General features: G+C 43.6%; 1 protein-coding gene across 2 annotated transcripts in view; it reads left to right on the top strand.

Moving 5' to 3' along the window:
• The first annotated feature begins 6,811 nt into the window (after positions 1 to 6,811).
• Positions 6,812 to 21,648, top strand: part of TAF3 (TATA-box binding protein associated factor 3) — a 200,005-nt gene continuing 185,168 nt past the window's right edge. For both annotated transcript variants that reach the window (XM_058190389.1, XM_058190388.1), the window contains exons 1-2: positions 6,812 to 7,130; positions 20,364 to 20,606. In XM_058190389.1, coding sequence (XP_058046372.1) covers positions 6,965 to 7,130; positions 20,364 to 20,606 — 409 coding nt within the window. In that variant the 5' untranslated portion in view covers positions 6,812 to 6,964. The remainder of the gene's footprint in view (positions 7,131 to 20,363; positions 20,607 to 21,648) is intronic.

The raw sequence follows: 21,648 nt of genomic DNA, 5'->3' as shown, positions 1-21,648 counted from the left end.
ACTCAGGGTGGCTTACAGTGTGTAAGGCAATAGTCTCATTCTATTTGTATATTTACAAAGTCAACTTATTGCCCCCCCAACAATCTGGGTCCTCATTTTACCTACCTTATAAAGGATGGAAGGCTGAGTCAACCTTGGACCTGGTGGGACTAGAACCTGCAGTAATTGCAGGCAGCTGTGTTTTAATAACAGGCTTCTTACAGCCTGAGCCACACCGCGGCCCTGTCTGGTGGCAGACTCGGACAGTGAGGAGATCGGGGAGGAACATGGGCCAGTCCTGGAGTCTGGGGAAGGCTCTGATGAGTGCTCTGCCTCGGAGGCAGAGAGGGAGCCAGGGCCCTTCGACAGTTATCAGCTGCTTTCGGAGTCGGATATCAGTGGGGCAGAAGAACAGCTGGAGCCTGTTCCCGATGTGCACATGCGCAGAGCTGCCAGAAGAAGGGAACAGCTAAGGAACAAGGGTCGACTCAGGAGTAAAGCCACAGGTGGACGGTGAACGGCCCCTCCCATAGAGAATAAAGAGGAGCGAAGGGGAAGGGAGTTTGCAGGAGACAATTAGTTTAATTCATTAGGGTGACGATCTGTTCCTGACTTCTTGCCAAGTAATTGTCGCTCCAGCGTGGCGTTTGGAAGATATCGGCCTGGCAGCTTTCCAAGCCTGTTAAAAGGTCTGTAGTTATGAAATTTCACGGAAGACTGTTTGTCGGGACTTTCGTGGAGAAGAATTTCCCTTTAACCTGAATAAAAGAGGTTTTTTTTCAGGATGAGGAGTCTGCTTCATGCTCTTGGGAAGCCTCAGGTGTTTTAGCCCAGCATTCTTGTGAACAAGACTCCAATTTTATACACAAATACCTATTTTTGTGTGTAAAAAATAGGCAATTCATGTCTACATGAATGGAACAAAACAGACTGTCAGCAAAGCATGACATGAATGGTGATGAATGGTGACACCAGTGTAGCAGGATGTTCATAGTGCTGCTCCTTCACACGCTCACATATGGGTAATCCTCAATTTATGACTACAATTGCGCCCAACATGTCCATCGCTAAGCAAGAGACTTGTTAAAACAGGTCATAAGTCCCTTTTTTCCCAGCGATGACCGTAACTCTGACTGGTCACTAAACAAATGGTTGTGAGTTGAGGACTATCTGTATTCAAACTTGTACAGATTTTAAATCACCCCTGGCGACCTTCCAATATAGGCATCCTTTAAAATGGGACAAACATCCAGCTTTTTAACTGGGGTCATCATCTTCTTTTAATGAACCCATAATCCCTTGCTGGGTGGAGTCTGGACAACTGAATGGAGCTGAGTGTTTTAATGGCCGGATGCCCTTCCTGTCGCCAATGCGGAGTTTTGTTCAGCAGATATATCCTCATTGTGCCCAAAGAGAGAAATAACTGCCTCTGCCTAGGATCGAACTCACAGCCTTCTGATTGTGAGGCGAGAGCTCCACCTCTAAGCCACCGCACCACTGCGTGCTATCCCTCTGTCCATAATATAATAAATGCCCATTGAGAACTACAGAACACAATGTAACAGAGTTGGAAGGGACCATGGAGGTCTTCTAGTCCAACCCCCGGCTCAGGCAGGAAACCCTATACTAGGGGTGTCAAACTCAAGGCCTGGGGGCTGAATTCGGCCCGCAGGGTGCTTAGATTTGGCCCACGGGGCTGCCCTGGAAACCGCAAAGGACCGGCCCACAGTGCCTCTGCCAGCAAAAACGGAGCTCCGGAAGGCCCTCCCGAGTTCCATTTTCGCTGGCAGAGGGTTGCAAGAGGCCATCGCAGCCGAAAGCGGAGCTCGGGAGCCCATTTTCGAGGGCAGAGCACTCGGGCCTTCACAGGCACCCCCAAATACGAGTGACGTCGAGCTGCCTACGCCCACCATGCCCATCCCAGCCTGACGGTAAACACAACCCTGATGCAGCCCATAATGAAATCGAGTTTGACACCCCTGACCTATACCATTTCAGACAAATAGCCGTCCAATCCCTTCTTACAAACTTCCAGCATTGGAGCACCCACAACTTCTAGAGGCAAGTTGTTCCACTGGTTAACTGTTCTCACTGTTTAAGGAACTTTCTCCTTCGTTCTCGGTTGCTTCTCTCTTTGAGTAGTTTCCATCCGTTGCTTCTTGTCCTGCCTTCAGGTGCTTTGGAGCAGGGGTCTCCAACCTTGGCAACTTTAAGCCTGGAGGACTTCAATTCTCAGAATTCACCAGCCAGCAAAGCAAAGCTGGCTGGGGAATTCTGGGAGTTGAAGTCCGCTAGGCTTAAAGTTGCCAAGGTTGGAGAGCCCCCGCTTTGGAGAATAGGTTGATCACACACACACCCCCATCATCTTTGGGGCAGCCCCTCAAATACTGGAACACTGCTACATGGGTGAAATGCTCGCGGATCGGACAGCGATCATGGTTGGTAGTTCGGCGATCTGGTAGCGATGGTGGAGCAAAGCTCCACCCATCCGGCGGGTGTTGTTACTTCCTGCTTTTAAAAGGTAAAAAAAGGCTTTGACGATCGTGCGCCACAGCTGTGATTGTTAGAGCCTTTTTTACCTTTTAAAAGCATTTTTTTTACAACCTATTGCCTGAATAGGTTGTAAAAAAATGCTTTTAAAAGGTAAAAAAAGGCTCCAAGATCACAGCTGTGGTGCGCGATCGTCAAAACCATTTTTTTATGGGGGTGGGAGTCGGTTTTTGCTCCCAGCAGGCTTTGCTGGAGCCTGCTAGGCAAAAAAAACGGGGGGGAGTCGTTTTTGAGAGGAGGGAGAGAGAGAGAAAGAGAGAGAGAGAGAGAGAAAGAGAAAGAAAGGAAGGAAGGGAGGGAGGGAGGGAGGGAGGGAGGGAGGAAGGAAGGAAGGAAGGAGGCAGGCAGGCAGGGAAGGAAGGAAGGAAGGAAGGAAGTAGGAGAGGAAGGATGAAGTACTAACCTGGCACTAGACGCAGCTTCAGAGGATAATCCAGGGCTGGAAGGGACCTGGAGGTCATCTAGTCCAACCCTGCTCCAGCAGGACATGGTTAGTGAGTTACTGTCTTTTGGATCCCCCAGTCACATGGTTACATAGCCACGCCTACCCAGTCACATGACCCCCCACCACCAAGCCACGCCCACAGAACCGGTAGCAAAAAAAAATTGCGTTGCTATCATGTCACCCTTCTTCTCATTAATAGAATAGAATTTTATTGGCCAAGTGTGATTCTTCTCATTAAAGAAGTTTGCGGCAGCAACAAACGGTCATTGCTGCTCCAAATAAAACCCCCGAAAGGTATTTTACTTTTCAAGTTGTGATAAACCAAGGAATTTCCACCGATGTGTCATCAAGTCATTTTTGACTCCCAGCAACCGCATCGATAGATTTTCCCCATGACAATCCGTCTCTAACCTAGTAGATGTCTATCCTGGGATCTAAATCCGATCTTTCTTTTTCTTTTTTCTTTTTTTAATCTGCCCTGGTGAATTCTAGGATAGGGAAGAAATATAATCACTCTGTTATGTCACGCAGGAGGCTTTAAGTCTAAAGTAGAAGAGAATCTTGAGGCTGGATCTGGCCAAGAGCCATTTAACTCAATATTGTGTGCCACACAGCGACCGGTCAGATAAAATCGTGGGAGTTAAGCAGCATCGATCGAACAGTGACAGCTTCTTAAGCCGTGTAATTCTATGGCGACTGAATCAAAAAGCGATGCTGCCTCTCGGGATAAGTCTCTAAGAAGCTAAAATACGATAGTGTAGTATTTCTTCAACCAGGAGATGTTCTATTCACCTAATAGTTTAGGATATCCTTTTTAAAAACAACAACAAAAACACCTTTTTCCAAAACTGTATCTTTTTTTTTTAACCTGAATTCAGACGGGTCTCTCCATGGATGTACTGTATATAAGGCGATCTACTAAGGAGTTCAGGTTCAAAATTTGTGATCTGTTTATCAAAGCAAAAAATACAAAACTGTAAAGAAGAATGAAAAGGAAGGTAAAATAGGGGAGGAAAAAGGGGAAGAGAGAAAAATGTAGGGTAGAGGAGGAGGGGAAAAAAGCATGGACTTCGGACTCCTTTTGGTGCAACGTGAAACCTCAACTTTTTACTTTTATATAATAATGTATACTAACCATTTCTATAACACCAAACCTATCTAATCAGCAAAACCCCAAATCAAAGTTCCATAAGGATTTCAAGCATGGAATTTCATTATTGCAGCAATCAGATTGGCTGACTTTCATATTAAAGTACGATTCCGAATTCCTCTCCTCACTCAGCAAGTTCAGATTCTTTCTTTCTTTCTTTCTTTCTTTTTATTATTTATTATTATTATTTATTATTTATTCGATTTTTATACCGCCCTTCTCCCGAAGGACTCAGGGCGGTGTACAGCCAAGGTAAAACAAACAATGTAATATACAATTTAAAATACGAATTAAAAAACGTATTACATAATTGGCCTAAAACTTTGGAACATAAAAACTAAAACCCATTAAAAATTAATAATAAAAATTTAAAACCAATAAAATTTAAGCCAGCCCCGCGTGAATAAATAAATGTGTTTTCAATTCGCGGCAGAAGGTCCAAAGGTCAGGTATTTGGCATAAGCCCGGGGGAAGCTCGTTCCAGAGGGTAGGAGCCCCCACAGAGAAGGATCTTCCCCTGGGGGCCGCCAGCCGACATTGCTTGGCGGACGGCACCCTGAGAAGCCCCTCTCTGTGTGAGCGTACGGGTCGGTGGGAGGCATGAGGTAACAGCAGGCAGTCCCAGGCCCTAAGCCATGGAGCGCTTTAAAGGTAGTTTAAAGTTGAGGTTTAAAGTTTAAAGTTGAGGTTTCACGTTGCACCTTTCTTTCTTTCTTTCTCTCTCTCTCTCTCTCTCTCTCTTTCCTTCCTTCCCTTCTTTCTTTCCTTTCTTTCTCTATCCATCCATCCATCCATAACCTAATCTTGCGATAACCTAATCTTGCGAAGCTTCTTCTCAGGTAACATTGTATTGCTAACTAGGGCATACAAAACCTTTGCCAGACCAATTCTCGAATACAGCTTGTCCGCCTGAAACCCACACTGCATATCGGACATTAATATGATGGAGCGGGTCCAGAGGTATTTCATGAGAAGAGTCCTCCACTCCACTCCTCAGCTCACAATACAATCCCTTATGTAACTAGGCTTGAAATTCTGGGCTTGGACAATCTGGAACTGCGCCACTTGCAGTCCAATCTAAAACACAGTACACAGAATTGTTTGCTACAACGTCTTACCTGTCAACAATGTCTTCAGCTTCAACCACAATAATACACGGGCAAACAATCGATACAAACTCAAGGTAAAACCGCTCCAAACTCGATTGCAGAAAATATGACTTCAGCAACCGAGCGGTCAATGCCTGGAATGCTCTACCCAACTCTGTTGTTACAGGCTCAAACCCTAAGAGCTTCAACCTCAAACTGTCCACCGTGGGCCTCACCCCATTCCTAAGAGGTCCATAAAGGGGACATGCATAAGCCCATCAGCGTGCCTACCATCCCTGTCTTCCTGTCCCCATTTATCGGTGCTTACTTCCTTTTTTAATGTTTATACCTATACCTGCTATCTTGTACATGTTTGACAAATAAATAAATAAATCTCTCTTCTCAACTCTGCTTTCTTCTACCTATCTCTATCTACCTACCTGCGTATCTATCATCTATTTCTCCTCTTATCTCTCCTTCCATTCATCCATCCATCCTTCCTTCCATCCATCCTGAACTTGTTTGATGAGGAGAGGAATTTGGAATTGTACTTTAATAGGAAAGTCAGCCAACCTGAGTGCTGCAAAAATGAAACTGTTTAATTTTATCATGAGCCACCTAGAGTTAGCCTGGAGCTGAGTGCTACCTAAATTGAATAAATTAATAAATAACTTAGGGCAGGGTAAAATCATGCTGAGGTTTATATATATATATATATGCAGGTTTTGGTATGTTCGGGTCTTTTCCCGTGTAAAATTGAAAGTATTTAGGCAACGTTTCGATGAGATCTCACTCATCATGTGACACTTTGTCACATAAGAACAAAGCCAAAAACTCCAACCTGAAGATGATGAGTGAGATCTATTCGGGTTTTCTCCCGTGTAAAATTGGAAGTGTCTTGGCGACGTTTCGACGAAGTCTCATTCGTCATCTTCAGGCCGGTGTTTTCAGCTTCGTGCTTCTATGAGCTCCTAGAAGCACGAAGCTGAAAACACCGGCCTGAAGATGACGAATGAGACTTCGTCGAAACGTCGCCAAGACACTTCCAATTTTACGCGGGAGAAAACGCGAATAACCAAAGACCTACATACAAACACCCGCGAAAACCTCAGAAAACATATATATACATATACATATACATACATACATACATACATACATACATACATACATACATATATATATATAAAAGATATACATATATAAACCTCAGCATGATTTTACCCTGCCCTAAGTTATTTATTTATTTATTCAGTTTTGGTACCACTCAAGTCCAGGCTAACTCTAGGTGGCTCACGATGAAATTAAACAGATATAGAAGGTATGAAATCAATAGGATATAATTAAAACAAAGGTAAGGCCACCCAGATAAGTTTGGTTCTCCAAATAGGGTACGCCAGAAAGAAGAGCCGCAAAAAGCAAAAAAATCAGCACGACACATTCACACGACCCACTTGGAACCCGTGTTCGAGCCACCTTTAAAAAAAAAAAAATCAGCCGCAGGGAGGCAAAGAAAAAAAACAAACGATGCCCGAGCTATCGATGCGCCACGATCGCCACGGCGCATGCGCGCCATCGATCGATGCGCTCCGCGCTCGACTTCCGTGGCCTGCGAGGTCGCCAGGCGACTCCAAGATGGCGGCCGCTGCAACGGCAGTAACGGCGGCGGCGTGAGGGGGGCTGTTTCTTCCGCTCGGGGGCCATGGCGGCGCTCTGGGCCTTGCCGGGCCTGGAGAACCAGTGAGGGCGAAGATGTCGGAGAGCTACTCGCGTTGGCTGCTCCGCGTGTCGGTGGCGCAGGTGTGCCAGGCGCTGGGATGGGACTCGGTGCAGCTTTCCGCCTGCGACCTCCTCACCGACGTGCTCCAGCGCTACCTCCACTCCTTGGGCCGGGGCTGCCGGCGCTACTGCGAGCTCTGTGAGTGAGGGCCTGAGGCGTAAGTGGGGGGAGGAGGAGGAGGGGGACTGGGCGCTCGCGGGGTTGCCATGGAGACGGCGCGAGGCGGAAGGAGGCGTTGCCGTGGCGACCGAGGGCAAGCCAACCGCCAGAAGCGGGGGGGAAAAAAACAAAACAATCGTGGCAACTTTTAATTAAAGAGGGGTGGACTTCAACTCCCAGCATTCTCCGGGCAGCGTAGCGCTGGCAGCCCTGGCCCAGAGAGTGGAGGTAGCTGGCTGGGGGATGCTGGGAATTGAAGTCCACACAATTTAAAAGTTACCAGGGTTGAGAAACACTGGGCCAATCTATTAAAATAGCCCTATATATCATATATACATACATTACATACATTATACATATGAATAGAATAGAATAGAATAGAATAGAATAGAATAGAATAGAATAGAATTTTTATTGGCCAAGTGTGATTGGACACACAAGGAATTTGTCTTGGTGCATATGCTCTCAGTGTACATAAAAGAAAAGATACGTTCATCAAGGTACAACATTTACAACACAATTGATGATCAATATATCAATATAAATCATAAGGATTGCCAGCAACAAAGTTACAGTCATACAGTCATAAGTGGAAAGAGATTGGTGATGGGAACTATGAAACGATTAATAGTAGTGCAGATTCAGTAAATAGTCTGACAGTGTTGAGGGAATTATTTGTTTAGCAGAGTGATGGCCTTTGGGAAAAAACTGTTCTTGTGTCTAGTTGTTCTGGTGTGCAGTGCTCTATAGCGTCGTTTTGAGGGTAGGAGTTGAAACAGTTTATGTCCAGGATGCGAGGGATCTGCAAATATTTTCACGGCCCTCTTCTTGATTCGTGCAGTATACAGGTCCTCAATGGAAGGCAGGTTGGTAGCAATTATTTTTTCTGCAGTTCTAATTATCCTCTGAAGTCTGTGTTTTTCTTGTTGGGTTGCAGAACCGAACCAGACAGTTATAGAGGTGCAAATGACAGACTCAATAATTCCTCTGTAGAATTGGATCAGCAGCTCCTTGGGCAGTTTGAGCTTACTGAGTTGGCGCAGAAAGAACATTCTTTGTTGTCCTTTTTAATGATGTTTTGATGTTAGCTGTCCATTTGAGATCTTGCGATATGATAGAACCCAGAAATTTGAAGGTTTCTACTGTTGATACTGTGTTGTCAAGTATTGTGAGAGGTGGAAGTATGGAAGGGTTTTCCTAAAGTCTACCACCGTTTCTGCGGTTTTGAGTGTGTTCAGTTCCAGATTGTTTTGGTTGCACCACAAGGCTAGTCGCTCGACCTCTCGTCTATATGCGGATTCGTCATTGTCTCGAATGAGACCAATCACTGTTGTGTCATCTGCGAACTTCAGTAGCTTAACAAATGGATCATTGGAGATGCAGTCATTGGTATACAGAGAGAAGAGAAGTGGGAGACCACCCAGCCTTGGGGGTCCCCTGTGCTAATTGTACAGGTATTTGATGTGATCTTGCTTAGCTTCACCTGCTGCTTCCTGTTTGTTAGGAAGCTTGTGATCCACTTACAAGTCTGTTCCGGTACCTGTAGCTGGTTTAGCTTAGTTAGAAGAATGTCTGGAATGATGGTATTGAATGCTGAACTAAAGTCTACAAAAAGGACCCTTGCATAGGTCTTTGGAGACTCAAGATGTTGTAGGATGTAGTGCAGAGCCATATTAACAGCATCATCTGTTGATCTATTTGCTCGGTATGCAAATTGCAAGGGGTCTAAGAGCAGATTCGTGATGGTTTTCAGGTAGGAAAGCACTAGCCTTTCAAAGGTTTTCATGACTACAGATGTTAGAGCAACTGGTCTGTAGTCATTCAGTTCCTTGATGGTGGGCTTCTTCGGCACTGGGATGATGGTAGGCGTTTGAAGCAAGAAGGAACATAGCACATCTCTAGTGAGGCGTAAGTGGGGGAGGAGGAGGGGGGGGCCTGGGCGCCCGCGGGGTTGCCATGGAGACGGCGCGAGGCGGAAGGAGGCGTTGCCGTGGCGACCGAGGGCAAGCCAACCGCCAGAAGCGGGAAAAAAAAAACAAAAAAAACAACAACCGTGGCAACTTTTAATTAAAGAGGGGTGGACTTCAACTCCCAGCATTCTCCGGGCAGCGTAGCGCCGGCAGCCCTGGCCCAGAGAGGGGAGGTAGCTGGCTGGGGGATGGTGGGAGTTGAAGTCCACACAATTTAAAAGTTACCAGGGTTGAGAAACACTGGGCCGATCTATTAAAATAGCCCTATATATCATATATACATACATTACATACATTATACATATGAATAGAATAGAATAGAATAGAATAGAATAGAATAGAATAGAATAGAATTTTTATTGGCCAAGTGTGATTGGACACACAAGGAATTTGTCTTGGTGCATATGCTCTCAGTGTACATAAAAGAAAAGATACGTTCATCAAGGTACAACATTTACAACACAATTGATGATCAATATATCAATATAAATCATAAGGATTGCCAGCAACAAGTTATAGTCATACAGTCATAAGTGGAAAGAGATTGGTGATGGGAACTATGAAACGATTAATAGTAGTGCAGATTCAGTAAATAGTCTGACAGTGTTGAGGGAATTATTTGTTTAGCAGAGTGATGGCCTTTGGGAAAAAACTGTTCTTGTGTCTAGTTGTTCTGGTGTGCAGTGCTCTATAGCGTCGTTTTGAGGTAGGAGTTGAAACAGTTTATGTGCAGGATGCGAGGGATCTGCAAATATTTTCACGGCCCTCTTCTTGATTCGTGCAGTATACAGGTCCTCAATGGAAGGCAAGTTGGTAGCAATTATTTTTTCTGCAGTTCTAATTATCCTCTGAAGTCTGTGTTTTTCTTGTTGGGTTGCAGAACCAAACCAGACAGTTATAGAGGTGCAAATGACAGACTCAATAATTCCTCTGTAGAATTGGATCAGCAGCTCCTTGGGCAGTTTGAGCTTACTGAGTTGGCGCAGAAAGAACATTCTTTGTTGTCCTTTTTTAATGATGTTTTGGATGTTAGCTGTCCATTTGAGATCTTGCGATATGATAGAACCCAGAAATTTGAAGGTTTCTACTGTTGATACTGTGTTGTCAAGTATTGTGAGAGGTGGAAGTATGGAAGGGTTTTTCCTAAAGTCTACCACCATTTCTACGGTTTTGAGTGTGTTCAGTTCCAGATTGTTTTGGTTGCACCACAAGGCTAGTCGCTCGACCTCTCGTCTATATGCGGATTCGTCATTGTCTCGAATGAGACCAATCACTGTTGTGTCATCTGCGAACTTCAGTAGCTTAACAAATGGATCATTGGAGATGCAGTCATTGGTATACAGAGAGAAGAGAAGTGGGGAGAGCACACAGCCTTGGGGGCCCCTGTGCTAATTGTACAGGTATTTGATGTGATCTTGCTTAGCTTCACCTGCTGCTTCCTGTTTGTTAGGAAGCTTGTGATCCACTTACAAGTCTGTTCCGGTACCTGTAGCTGGTTTAGCTTAGTTAGAAGAATGTCTGGAATGATGGTATTGAATGCTGAACTAAAGTCTACAAAAAGGACCCTTGCATAGGTCTTTGGAGACTCAAGATGTTGTAGGATGTAGTGCAGAGCCATATTAACAGCATCATCTGTTGATCTATTTGCTCGGTATGCAAATTGCAAGGGGTCTAAGAGCAGATTCGTGATGGTTTTCAGGTAGGAAAGCACTAGCCTTTCAAAGGTTTTCATGACTACAGATGTTAGAGCAACTGGTCTGTAGTCATTCAGTTCCTTGATGGTGGGCTTCTTCGGCACTGGGATGATGGTAGAGCGTTTGAAGCAAGAAGGAACATAGCACATCTCTAGTGATTTATTGAAAATATGGGTGAAGATGGGGGCCAATTGGTCAGCACAGACTTTTAAGCAAGAAGGAGTTATCTTGTCTGGGCCTGGAGCTTTTCCTGGCTTTCGTCTGTGAAATGGGTCCTGCACTTCCTTTTCTGTGATCACTAGGGGTTGTGAACCCAATGAAATGGGGTCAGTTGTAGGAGTCTTGGCTGTTGTTGGTGTGTCTGAGATGGGGGTTGTGGAGATAGGTGGCTGTAGTTTCCTTTCAAACCTTTCAAATGTACATTATATATACATTATAAGTTCCCAAAAGAGAGAATAGAACAGAATTTTTTATTGGCCAAGTGTGATTGGGGACACAAGGAATTTGTCTTGGTGCAGATGCTCTCAGCGTAGGTAAAAAAGATATATTCGTCAAGAATCATAAGGTACAACACTTAATGATAGTCATAGGGTACAAATAAGCAATCAGGAAACAATCAATATCAATATCAATTGTAAGGATACAAGCAACAAAGTTACAGTCATGCAGTCATAAGTGGAAGGAGATGGGTGATGGGAACGATGAGAAGATTAATAGTAGTGCAGACTTAGTGAATAGTCTGACAGTGTTGAGGGAATTATTTGTTTAGCAGAGTGATAAAAAACTGTTCTTGTGTCTAGTTGTTCTGGTGTGCAGTGCTCTATAGCGTCGTTTTGAGGGTAGGAGTTGAAACAGTTTATGTCCAGGATGTGAGGGATCTGTAAATATTTTCACGGCCCTCTTCTTGATTCGTGCAGTATACAGGTCCTCAATGGAAGGCAGGTTGGTAGTAATTGTTTTTTCTGCAGTTCTAATTATCCTCTGAAGTCTGTGTCTTTCTTGTTGGGTTGCAGAACCGAACCAGACAGTTATAGAGGTGCAGATGACAGACTCAATAATTCCTCTGTAGAACTGGATCTGCAGCTCCTTGGGCAGTTTGAGCTTTCTGAGTTGGTGCAGGAAGAACATTCTTTATTGTGCTTTTTTGAGGACGTTTTTGATGTTAGCTGTCCATTTTAGATCTTGTGATATGGAAGAACCTAGAAATTTGAAGGTCTCTACTGTTGTTGTTTTTTTGTTTAAATAATTTTTATTTCCATTTTCCAACATCATATTTATGTACAAACTATTATCCATCATTAATCATTAATTTTAATTATTACTGATTCAGGCCTGCCTGACTGCCACTTCCTTTCTTCACAACCTCCCTCTCTATCCTCTACTACTTTCCGATCCTTCATCTCCTTCACTTTACTACTTCCTCTCCTCCTTCTCCAATCCTCCCTTCTTCCACCCTATCTAATCTTCTTATTCCCCTCCTCCTTCTCAACTCTTTCCTACCTACTTTCTTCCCTCCTTCTACCCCTCTCTCCTTTTCTTTCTGAAATGGCAGTCGGGCAGCCCCAATATCATTTTAAATTTTAATTTCATATCTTCAAACATTACTGTACATTAATAATCAATCATGTATCATGATACACGAAGGTCTCTACTGTTGATAACATACATACATTCCCCTCGCACATATGTGCTAGTTGTTCCTGACTCTAGGGGGTGGTGCTCATCTCTGTTTCAAAGCTGAAGAGCCAGTACTGTCTGAAGACGTCTCTGTGGTCATGTGGCCGGCATGACTAAATGCCAAAGGCACATGGAACACTGTTACCTTCCCACCAAAGGTGGTTCCTGTTTTTCTACTTGCATTTTTTACGTGCTTTCAAACTGCTAGGTTGGCAGAAGCTGGGACAAGTAACTGGAGCTCACCCTGTTACGCAGCACTAGGGATTCGAACCGTTGAACTGCTGACCTTTTGATCGACAAGCTCAGCATCTTAGCTACTGAGTCACTGCGTCCCTTCTAACATACATACATACATACATACATATGTATATATGTATGTATGTATGTATGTTTGTTATCTTTTGAGAGCTGAATGCAGCGAAGTTTCCTTTTAATGTAAGACTTAGAATAGAATAACTTTATTGTCACTTTGAATGTACACTAATCGGCATACGTTAAAAGGAAATTAAGTTGCATTTGGCTCTCAAAGAGTCACCACTTCTAATATACGCTACATAAGCATGACAAAATAAATAAATAAAAAATTATATATCCACATATATTATATGACACAGAGAAACAACACAGTCTAGTCTGGATGTGTATATGTACCTTGCAAGAAAAACGAATCTTGTGAGTTTACCCGAAGGATGGCATAGGGAACAAAGCTGTTACAGAATCTGGAAGTCCTGCTAGGAATACTTGGAAACCTCCTCCCGGGGGGAGCAACAGAAACAGAACGTAAAGTGGGTTTGTGGGGTCTCTAACAATGCTTTGAACTCTAAGCACATAGCTCTTCTAAGCAGTATCCTGAATAATGGGAAGCGAGCTTCCTATAATCTTCTCTGCTGTCCTCACCACTTTCTGTATGAACTTTCTATTTGAGGTGCTGCTGCCACCGAACCAAACAGGGATGCAGTTTGTTAAAACACTCTCCATTATTCGTCTGTAAAAAGTGCCCAGGATAGAAGGAGAAAGAGGTGGTTTCCTTAATCGACGCAGGAAATACAGACGCTGGTTTGCACGCTTCACTAACGATGATGTGTGGAGAGACCAGTTCAGATTGCTAAATTATCTGCATCTCCAGATACTTAATACTGTTGACCACCTCTACAGCTGATGGTTGTACATAAACGAATGCTGATTAGTGTACATTTAAAGTGACAATAAAGTTTTTATTCCATTCTGAAAGCAACCGCTCAAGAATGCAGGTCAAAACAGGCACAAAAATGGGAATACAACATCTGTCTGCTCTAAATGGGTTCAGATCACCCATTTAGGATGCAGATAGATTACCTCCACGTATAGTGAAGGAGCTGCAGACATGATCTCAGAACCACTGAAGCATGAGGGTCCTTGGTGCATTCTCGGCTTGGCTGTTTTCTTGCATCAACCAATGCATCAATACTACTAGTAGTCAACTGGCACCAATGATGTTATCTAGTTAGGTAATAAAACGTCTTCAAGAAAACAGCCACGCTTAGAAGACACCAAGGACCCCAATTTCAACCCTGAGCTACAAATACAGGTAGTCCTCGATTTGCAACCACAATTGAGCTCATCATTTCTGTTGGTAAGCGAAACATTTAAGTGAATTATGCCCCATTTTACTATCTTTCTCTTGCCATAGTTGTTAAGCGAATTACTGCAACTGTTAAGTTAGTAACGGGAACCCCGTTAACAAAGAGTGATCTTGTCTTTCAAATGCAGACGGACAGCTGAATCTTGTCCTGATGAGTTTGTTCTCCTATGTTGTGCCATGCGTTGCTGAAGCGGTTGTTTTGTTTCTCCAATGTACAGATCTGCATCTCTCTCACTGCGTTGTATTGCATATTGCTCAGTTTGTGTCTGGGTGTTTTGTCCTTAGGAGGAGAAGCTTCTGCCCTAATGTACTCTTGGGTTTAAAGTGTGCATGTATGTTGTGTTGGTTGAAAATCCTCCTTAGGTTTTCAGACGTTCCTGCAACGTACAGAATGACAACGTTGCTTTGTTGTAGTTCTCTTCTTTGTTATGGAGGAGCTCCTACTAGGTCTTTTTCTGCATTTGACGAAGGCCCAGTTAGGATAGCCACAAGTTCTGAGGGCTTCCTTGACATGCTTAGATATTTTCTTTCCCCTCTTTGCTGGTAGGCAAACCTTCAGTCTGATGGTGTGCGGTTCTGGTCACTCCCATTTTGTGTTCCAGTGGGTGTTGAGAATAGAATAGAATAACAGAGTTGGAAGGGACCTTGGAGGTCTTCTAGTCCAACCCCCTGCTCAGGCAGGAAACCCAACACCACTTCAGACAAATGGTTATCCAACATCTTCTTAAAAATTTCCAGTGTTGGAGAATTCACAACTTCTGGAGGCAAGTCGTTCCACTGATTAATTGTTCTGTCAGGAAATTTCTCCTTAGTTTTAAGTTGCTTCTCGCCTTGATTAGTTTCCATCTATTGCTTTTTGTTCTACCCTCAGGTGCTTTGGAGAACAGCCCGACTCCCTCTTCTTTGTGGCAACCCCTGAGATATTGGAAGACTGCTATCATGTCTCCCCTAGTCCTTCTTTTCATTAAACTAGACATACCCAGTTCCTGCAACCGTTCTTCCTATGTTTTAGCCTCCAGTCCCCTCATCATCTTTGTTGCTCTTCTCTGCACTCTTTCTAGAGTCTCAACATCTTTTTTACATCGTGGCGACCAAAACTGAATGCAATATTCCAAATATGGCCTTACCAAGGCCTTATAAAGCGGTATTAACACTTCATGTGATCTTGATTCTATCCCTCTGTTGATGCAGCCCAGAACTGTGTTGGCTTTTTTGGTAGCTGCTGCACAGTGCTGGCTCATATCTAAATGGTTGTCCACTAGGACTCCAAGATCCCTCTCACAGTTACTACTATTGAGCAAGGTACCACATATACGGTACCTGTGCATTTTGTTTTTCTTGCCTAAATGTAGAACCTTACTTTTTTCACTGTTGAATTTCATTTTGTTAGATAGCACCCAATGTTCAAGTCTGTCAAGATCCTTCTGTATCTTGAGCCTATCTTCTGGAGTGTTGGCTATTCCTGCCAGCTTGGTGTCATCTGCAGATTTGATGAGTTCCCCATCTATCCCTTCGTCCAAGTCATTGATGAAGGTGTTGAAGATTACTGGGCCTAAAACAGAGCCTTGGGGTACCCCACTGCAGACTTCCCTCCATGTAGATGCAGTTCCATTGAGGACTACACGTTGAGTGCGGTTGGTCAGCCAGTTAGAATCCATCTGGTGGTGGTGCTGTCTAACCCACATTTTTCTACGTGTGTGGGTTTTCTCTAAACTAAAGTGTTGAGGCTCCTGTCTTCCTTAATGTGCACTGCACAGTGCAGGAAAGCCAGACTATTTTCCTTCACATCTTCTCGTGTGAACTTAATGTACTGTCCACATAGCCCAGTGGTTCTGTTGTGACCCAGGTTCCTGGACCCAGACTCCTGGATTCGGATGATTCAGAAAGTGAGGGAGAAGACCTGGCAAGCCCTGCTTCTCTTGAGCCCTCTCCCTCCCTGGCACCCACTCAAAGGGAGGAGGAGGGGCCGGCAAGGCCTGATTCTCTGGAGCCTTCTTCTGATTTGGCAATGCCCCAAGAACAGTTTTGGAGTGATGCAAGGCTGCGGAGGCGTGACCGGCGCGCGCAGCAGAAACAGCGTTGGGAGGAAGCCAAGTCATGATTGTCATGCAGTGACATCTGCAGAGACTATAAATAGGAGGCGGGACTTCCTGGTTTTTTGTCTTGGACAAAGCAATGAATTTGGGCGGGCAAACTGTATCAATGGAGGGAAGAATATATTCGTGAGTAATTCTGGCCTTATCTATAATTTCCTCGTTATCTCCAGAAACTTGGCAGGCCCGTGGGTAGACGTGGCCAGGACATGTATCTATGTAAATAAAAGGAGAAAAGGAGGCCTCTGACTGACTCTTTGCTGGGAGTATTGGGGGAGGGAAACAGAACAGGTTCTCAACCTTTATAGTGCTGCGACCCCTTTAATACAATTCCCCATGATGTGGCGACCCCTTTAATACAATTCCCCACGATGTGGCGACCCCCAACCATAAAATTATTTTCGTTTTGAATTTATCACGCCTGAAACCATATTGGCTAGTGATCTGAATTGCTTGCAACTGCCTTGAGGACGGAGGCATTAAAGTGGAGACTCCTCCCCTATTAAGTTTATCACGCCTGAAGCCAGATTAGGCTAGCGATTGGGAGTGATTGCAGCTGGCTTGAGAGGGAGACATCAGAGCAAATTTCTCTCTTTTTTAATTCATCGCGCCTGAAGCCGAATTCGGCTAGGGATTTGAAGAGCCTGCAGCTGGCTTGTGGAGTCAACCATTGGAGCGCGATTCTTCAACTCACAAGTATACTTCCCATATTTCTGATGGTCTTAGGCGACCCCTGTCAAATCGTCATTCGACCCCCAAAGGGGTCCCGACCCACAGATTGAGAACCGCTGACATAGCATATGTGTTTGGTGAAGGCTTCCAAGAGTTTAGCTGCAAGAAGAGGTCAGTACTGCATGCAGTCTTTGTAGCTCTCAAATCAACTTTCAACTTAATATTAAAGTCAGTCAGCCAGACAGATAGATAGACAGATAGATAGATATAGAATGGAGAGAGAGAGAGAGAGAGTTTTTGTGACCCTTGTTTCAAGTGCCTAGAGGTTCTTTCAGCACGATGCTCTGAAGGAAAACAGGGCAACAAAAAGCAGAGGTGAGAACATGGCTGCTACTATTCACCTATTTTCTCAAGGGCCACTTTCCCTATCAACTGATTCCATGAAGTCCTGACAGACCAATTCCAGCCTTTCATGGTCAGAAGCAGTTTGAAAGAAAGTGACCCATTCTGCCATGCTACTTTGGAATATTCTCCGACCCGAGGACCCTTTAGAGCAGGGGTCTCCAACCTTGGCAACTGTAAGACTTGTGGACTTCAAAAGCTGGCTGAGGAACTCTGGGAGTTGAAGTCCACAAGTCTGAAAGTTGCCAAGGTTGGAGACCCCCTGCTTTAGAGAAAGGGCCCTAGGGCAGGCAAGCATTTCAAAATGAGGTCAGTCTTATTCCAATTCACACCTGACTTCAGTTTGAACTGGGCAGATGGCTGACCGCTTTCCTCTCTCCCCCCCAAAACATTTCTCAGAGTCCGGCTTGATGTTTTACCCTCCTCCGTTCTCAATGACTAAAGTCTCCATCTCTAGGAGAACTTGTCCCTACAACGATATTCTATCGAGACCTGTGTGATTTTATAATAACAATAGCACTTAGACTTATATACCGCTTTACAGTGCTTTACAGCCCTCTCTTAGCAGTTTTACAGAGTCAGCCTATTGCTCCCAACAATCTGGGTCCTAATTTTACCGTTCTGGGACGGGTGGAAGGCTGATTCAACCTGGAGCCTGGTGAGATTCGAACTCCCAAATTGCAGGCAACCAGCAGGCCGCAGAAGTGACCTGCAGTACTGCACTCTAACCACTGTGCCACCAAGGCTCCTAATAATGCCCCTATTACCAGTTTAGTCAAGATACTTTCTCTTTCGATACTAAAACTTTCATTACCTATGAAAATTTTCTCATTGATACTCTTATGACCTATGAAAGTTTTCTCGTTGATTTTCTTTTCTCAGATAAGGAACAATTCCAAAATCTAAAATATTGCAAAATTCTGCCTGACAACAGTTAAGTTCTGTAGATAGATACTCAAAGACACCAGGCATGGGTAAACTGTAGATCTTTTTAACATATATATACATACATATATATATATATATCTATCTTCATGTAAAGATAAATTACATAGAGCCCGCTTTTTAATCAAAGAGTATGAAGATTAAGATTTTTTTTTCCAGACAGATTGTAGTGTTTTAGTATTACGTTTAGTGTATTGGTAATCCTAGTCTTTTAAGTTATTTTTATCACTTCTAAGCTTAGTATTGTTATGGAAATGGCTATTGTATCTTAACTTGGTCTCAAACTGAAATAGTGATTTGGCTGGAGTTGATTTCTGTGAAAAACAATCTGAGAAGTCCAGGATTATAAAACTAAACGTGGAAGTGAAACAAATAAAAAATTTCTGAAAAAGGCATTTGACAAACCACTTTAATATCATGTTACAAATCTATGGATTTAAGTCCGTAGGCATTGCTTGTCACATATAGGTAGTCCTCACCTTACAACCATTTGTTTAGTGACTATTTGAAGTTACTGTGCTACTGAGAAAGGAGTTTTACGACCATTTTTCACACTTAAGACCGTTGCAGCATCCCCATGGTCGTTTGGTTGCTGCTTGACTCGCATTTATGACCGTTGCAGTGTCCCGGGGTCATGTGATCCACTTTTGCAACCTTCTGACCAGCAAACTCAATGAGCAATCCAGATTCACTTAACAATTGTGTTACCACCTTAACAAGTGCAGTGATTTCACTAAACAATTTTGGCAAGGAAAGTCGTACATGGGGGCACTCACTTAACAAAGGTCTCGCTTAGCAACAGAAATTTTGGGGTCATAAGTGGCACAGTGGTTGGAATGTAGTACTGCAGGCTCCCTCTGGTAACTGCCGGCTGCCATCAGTTTGCAGTTCGATTCTCACCGGCTCAAGGTTGACTCAGCCTTCCATCCTTCCGAGGTTGGTAAAACAAGGACTCAAGATTGTTGGGGGCAATCGGCTGACTCTCTAAACTGCTTAGAGAGGGCTGTAAAGCACGGTGAAGTGGTATATAAGTCTAAGTGCTATTGCTATTGCTATATATATGATGGAATGTTATCTGGATTCCCAGGATGGAGGGTCTGCATTCCATTAGAAACACACACACACACACACACATGGATGTGGTGTCTCAGTGGCTAAGACGCTGAGCTTGTCGATCGAAAGATCAGCAGTTCAGTGGTTCGAATCTCTAGTGCCACATAATGGGGCGAGCTCCCGTGACTTGTCCCAGCTTCTGCCAACCTAGCAGTTCGAAAGCACGTAAAAAATGCAAGTAGAAAAATAGGGACCACCTTTGGTGGGAAGGTAACAGCGTTCCGTGCGCCTTTGGCATTGAATCATGCTGGCCACATGACTACGGAGACGTCTTCAGATAGCGCTGGCTCTTCGGCTTTGAAACGGAGATGAGCATCGCCTCCTAGAGTCGGGAACAACTAGCACATATATACATACAGGTTTTGGTATTTTCGGGTCTTTTCCCGTGTAAGATTGAAAGTATTTAGGCAACGTTTCGATGAGATCTCACTCATCATCTTCAGGCTGGAGTTTTTTGGCTTTGTTCTTATGTGAGCGAACATTGCCTAAATACTTTCAATCTTACACGGAAAAAGACCCGAACATACCAAAACCTGCATACATATATATGGAAAAAAATATGGAAAAAACTATATATATTTACTGACAGCTTGAACCCAGGTATATTTACTTGCTTTAAGGATTCTTGGCATACCTTCTAAACAGGCCTGAGTAGAAATTTTGCTGATATTACTATTTCAAGTCGCCTTCCGAGTAAATTCTATTTATTTTATATCCTACTTTTCCGCTCTAGTGAGCACTCGCTAAATTGCAATTTGGTTGTCATTTCAGTAGCTGAGCTAGGCAGGGAAAATCAAATCCTGATAATAGGCCCTCAAGTAAATACAGCCTCGTGGAAGCGGATGGGGAAAAAAAATGTTTGCATTCCTCTGTCATCTCAAATGAAATTTTGAACGGCCAACTTATTTGCTGCTTTTTCAAAAGCCGCTTCTGTAGGGCGGGTGGATACGTTAATTTTTAAAAACCTGTTTGGCTGTTGTTGTTGTTGTTGGTTTTTTTGTCATTCACATTTATTTGTGTTCCAGATGGCCGGACAGACCCAATTTTGGAGGACGTGGGTGAAGCCTTTAAGCTCATGGGGGTCAACCTGCACGAACTGGAAGATTACATCCTCAATATCGAACCCGTGACTTTTGCACATCAGATCCCTTCCTTCCCCGTGAGTAAGAATAATGTGCTGCAGTTTCCTCAGCCCGGAAGCAAAGACGCAGAAGAGAGGAAGGAGTATATTCCTGATTACATGCCACCTCTGGTCTCTTCTCAAGAAGGTGAGAGGTCCTTTCTCTACTTGTGCTTTTGTTGTTGTTGCTGCCTAAGATGTCAATCATCGTTATGTAAGACTTGGCACGGTCTCTCCTATATGATGATCTGCGACTTTCTTGACACAGTTTTCTGGCTTGGCATTATGGATGTTGGTCGTGAATGTCTGGAGAGCGTCAAGATGGTAGAAGGTTTTCCAAGCAATTTGCAAGAAAGGAACTACAGTAGTGGCCCAAATTCTGGAAACCTTTTGGGAAAAGTGTATTTTTGAGCTTTGATGGCTAATAACATCACTTTTTTGGCAGGGAGTTTCAAGATCATCCTATTCCACTGCTGGAATGGCCTGGGAATAGCCCAGACCTTCACTCAGTGGAAAATCTATGGAGCCGACTAAAGAAGCTTGTTAGTCAGAAGCGACCCAGCAATAAAACCCAGTTAATAGAAGCCCATCCTTCAATCTTGGTTTCCCATTAGAACAGCTGCAGAACTAAAAGACTTAGTTCACTCCATGGGAAGACATTCTAAGGCCGTAATTCATACTAAAGGTTCCCCAACTAAGTATTAACTGACATGGTGTTCATTTTTGTATATCTCATTTTTTCTACATGTTTCACTTTTCTTCTTTATACTATAACTGCTATTATAGTAGCGAATCCTCCATAAAAGTTATTGCATTACGTTCTTGATTAAATTAATCTTTCCACTGATACATAATTTTATGGTACTACTCAAAAAAAAGTGGTGTTATTAGTTAGTTTTAGAAAGTATACTTTTCCTAAAAGGTTTCCACAATTTTGGCCACTACTGTAAGTCGTAAAATTACACACAGTTCAGGTCTGGGCTTCCTGCTATTACCTTTCAAACAAAGTAGTCCTATTGCACCACATTGGTGTAAATGTTTCCAAGTGGGGGCTAGATTTGGATTTGAATCCTTGCTCATCCACTACTGCATCAATTGAATTTGAAGCAACCGATTTTGACGTATGAGTTTTCTGTCTGGAAAACAGATTTATTGTGAGATTTAGCTTGACAAGAACTGTGGATAACCAA

Source organism: Ahaetulla prasina, chromosome 7 (genome assembly GCF_028640845.1).
Source record: "Ahaetulla prasina isolate Xishuangbanna chromosome 7, ASM2864084v1, whole genome shotgun sequence".
Taxonomy (NCBI): Eukaryota; Metazoa; Chordata; class Lepidosauria; order Squamata; family Colubridae; genus Ahaetulla; species Ahaetulla prasina.
This window is presented reverse-complemented; position numbering and strand designations above follow the sequence as displayed.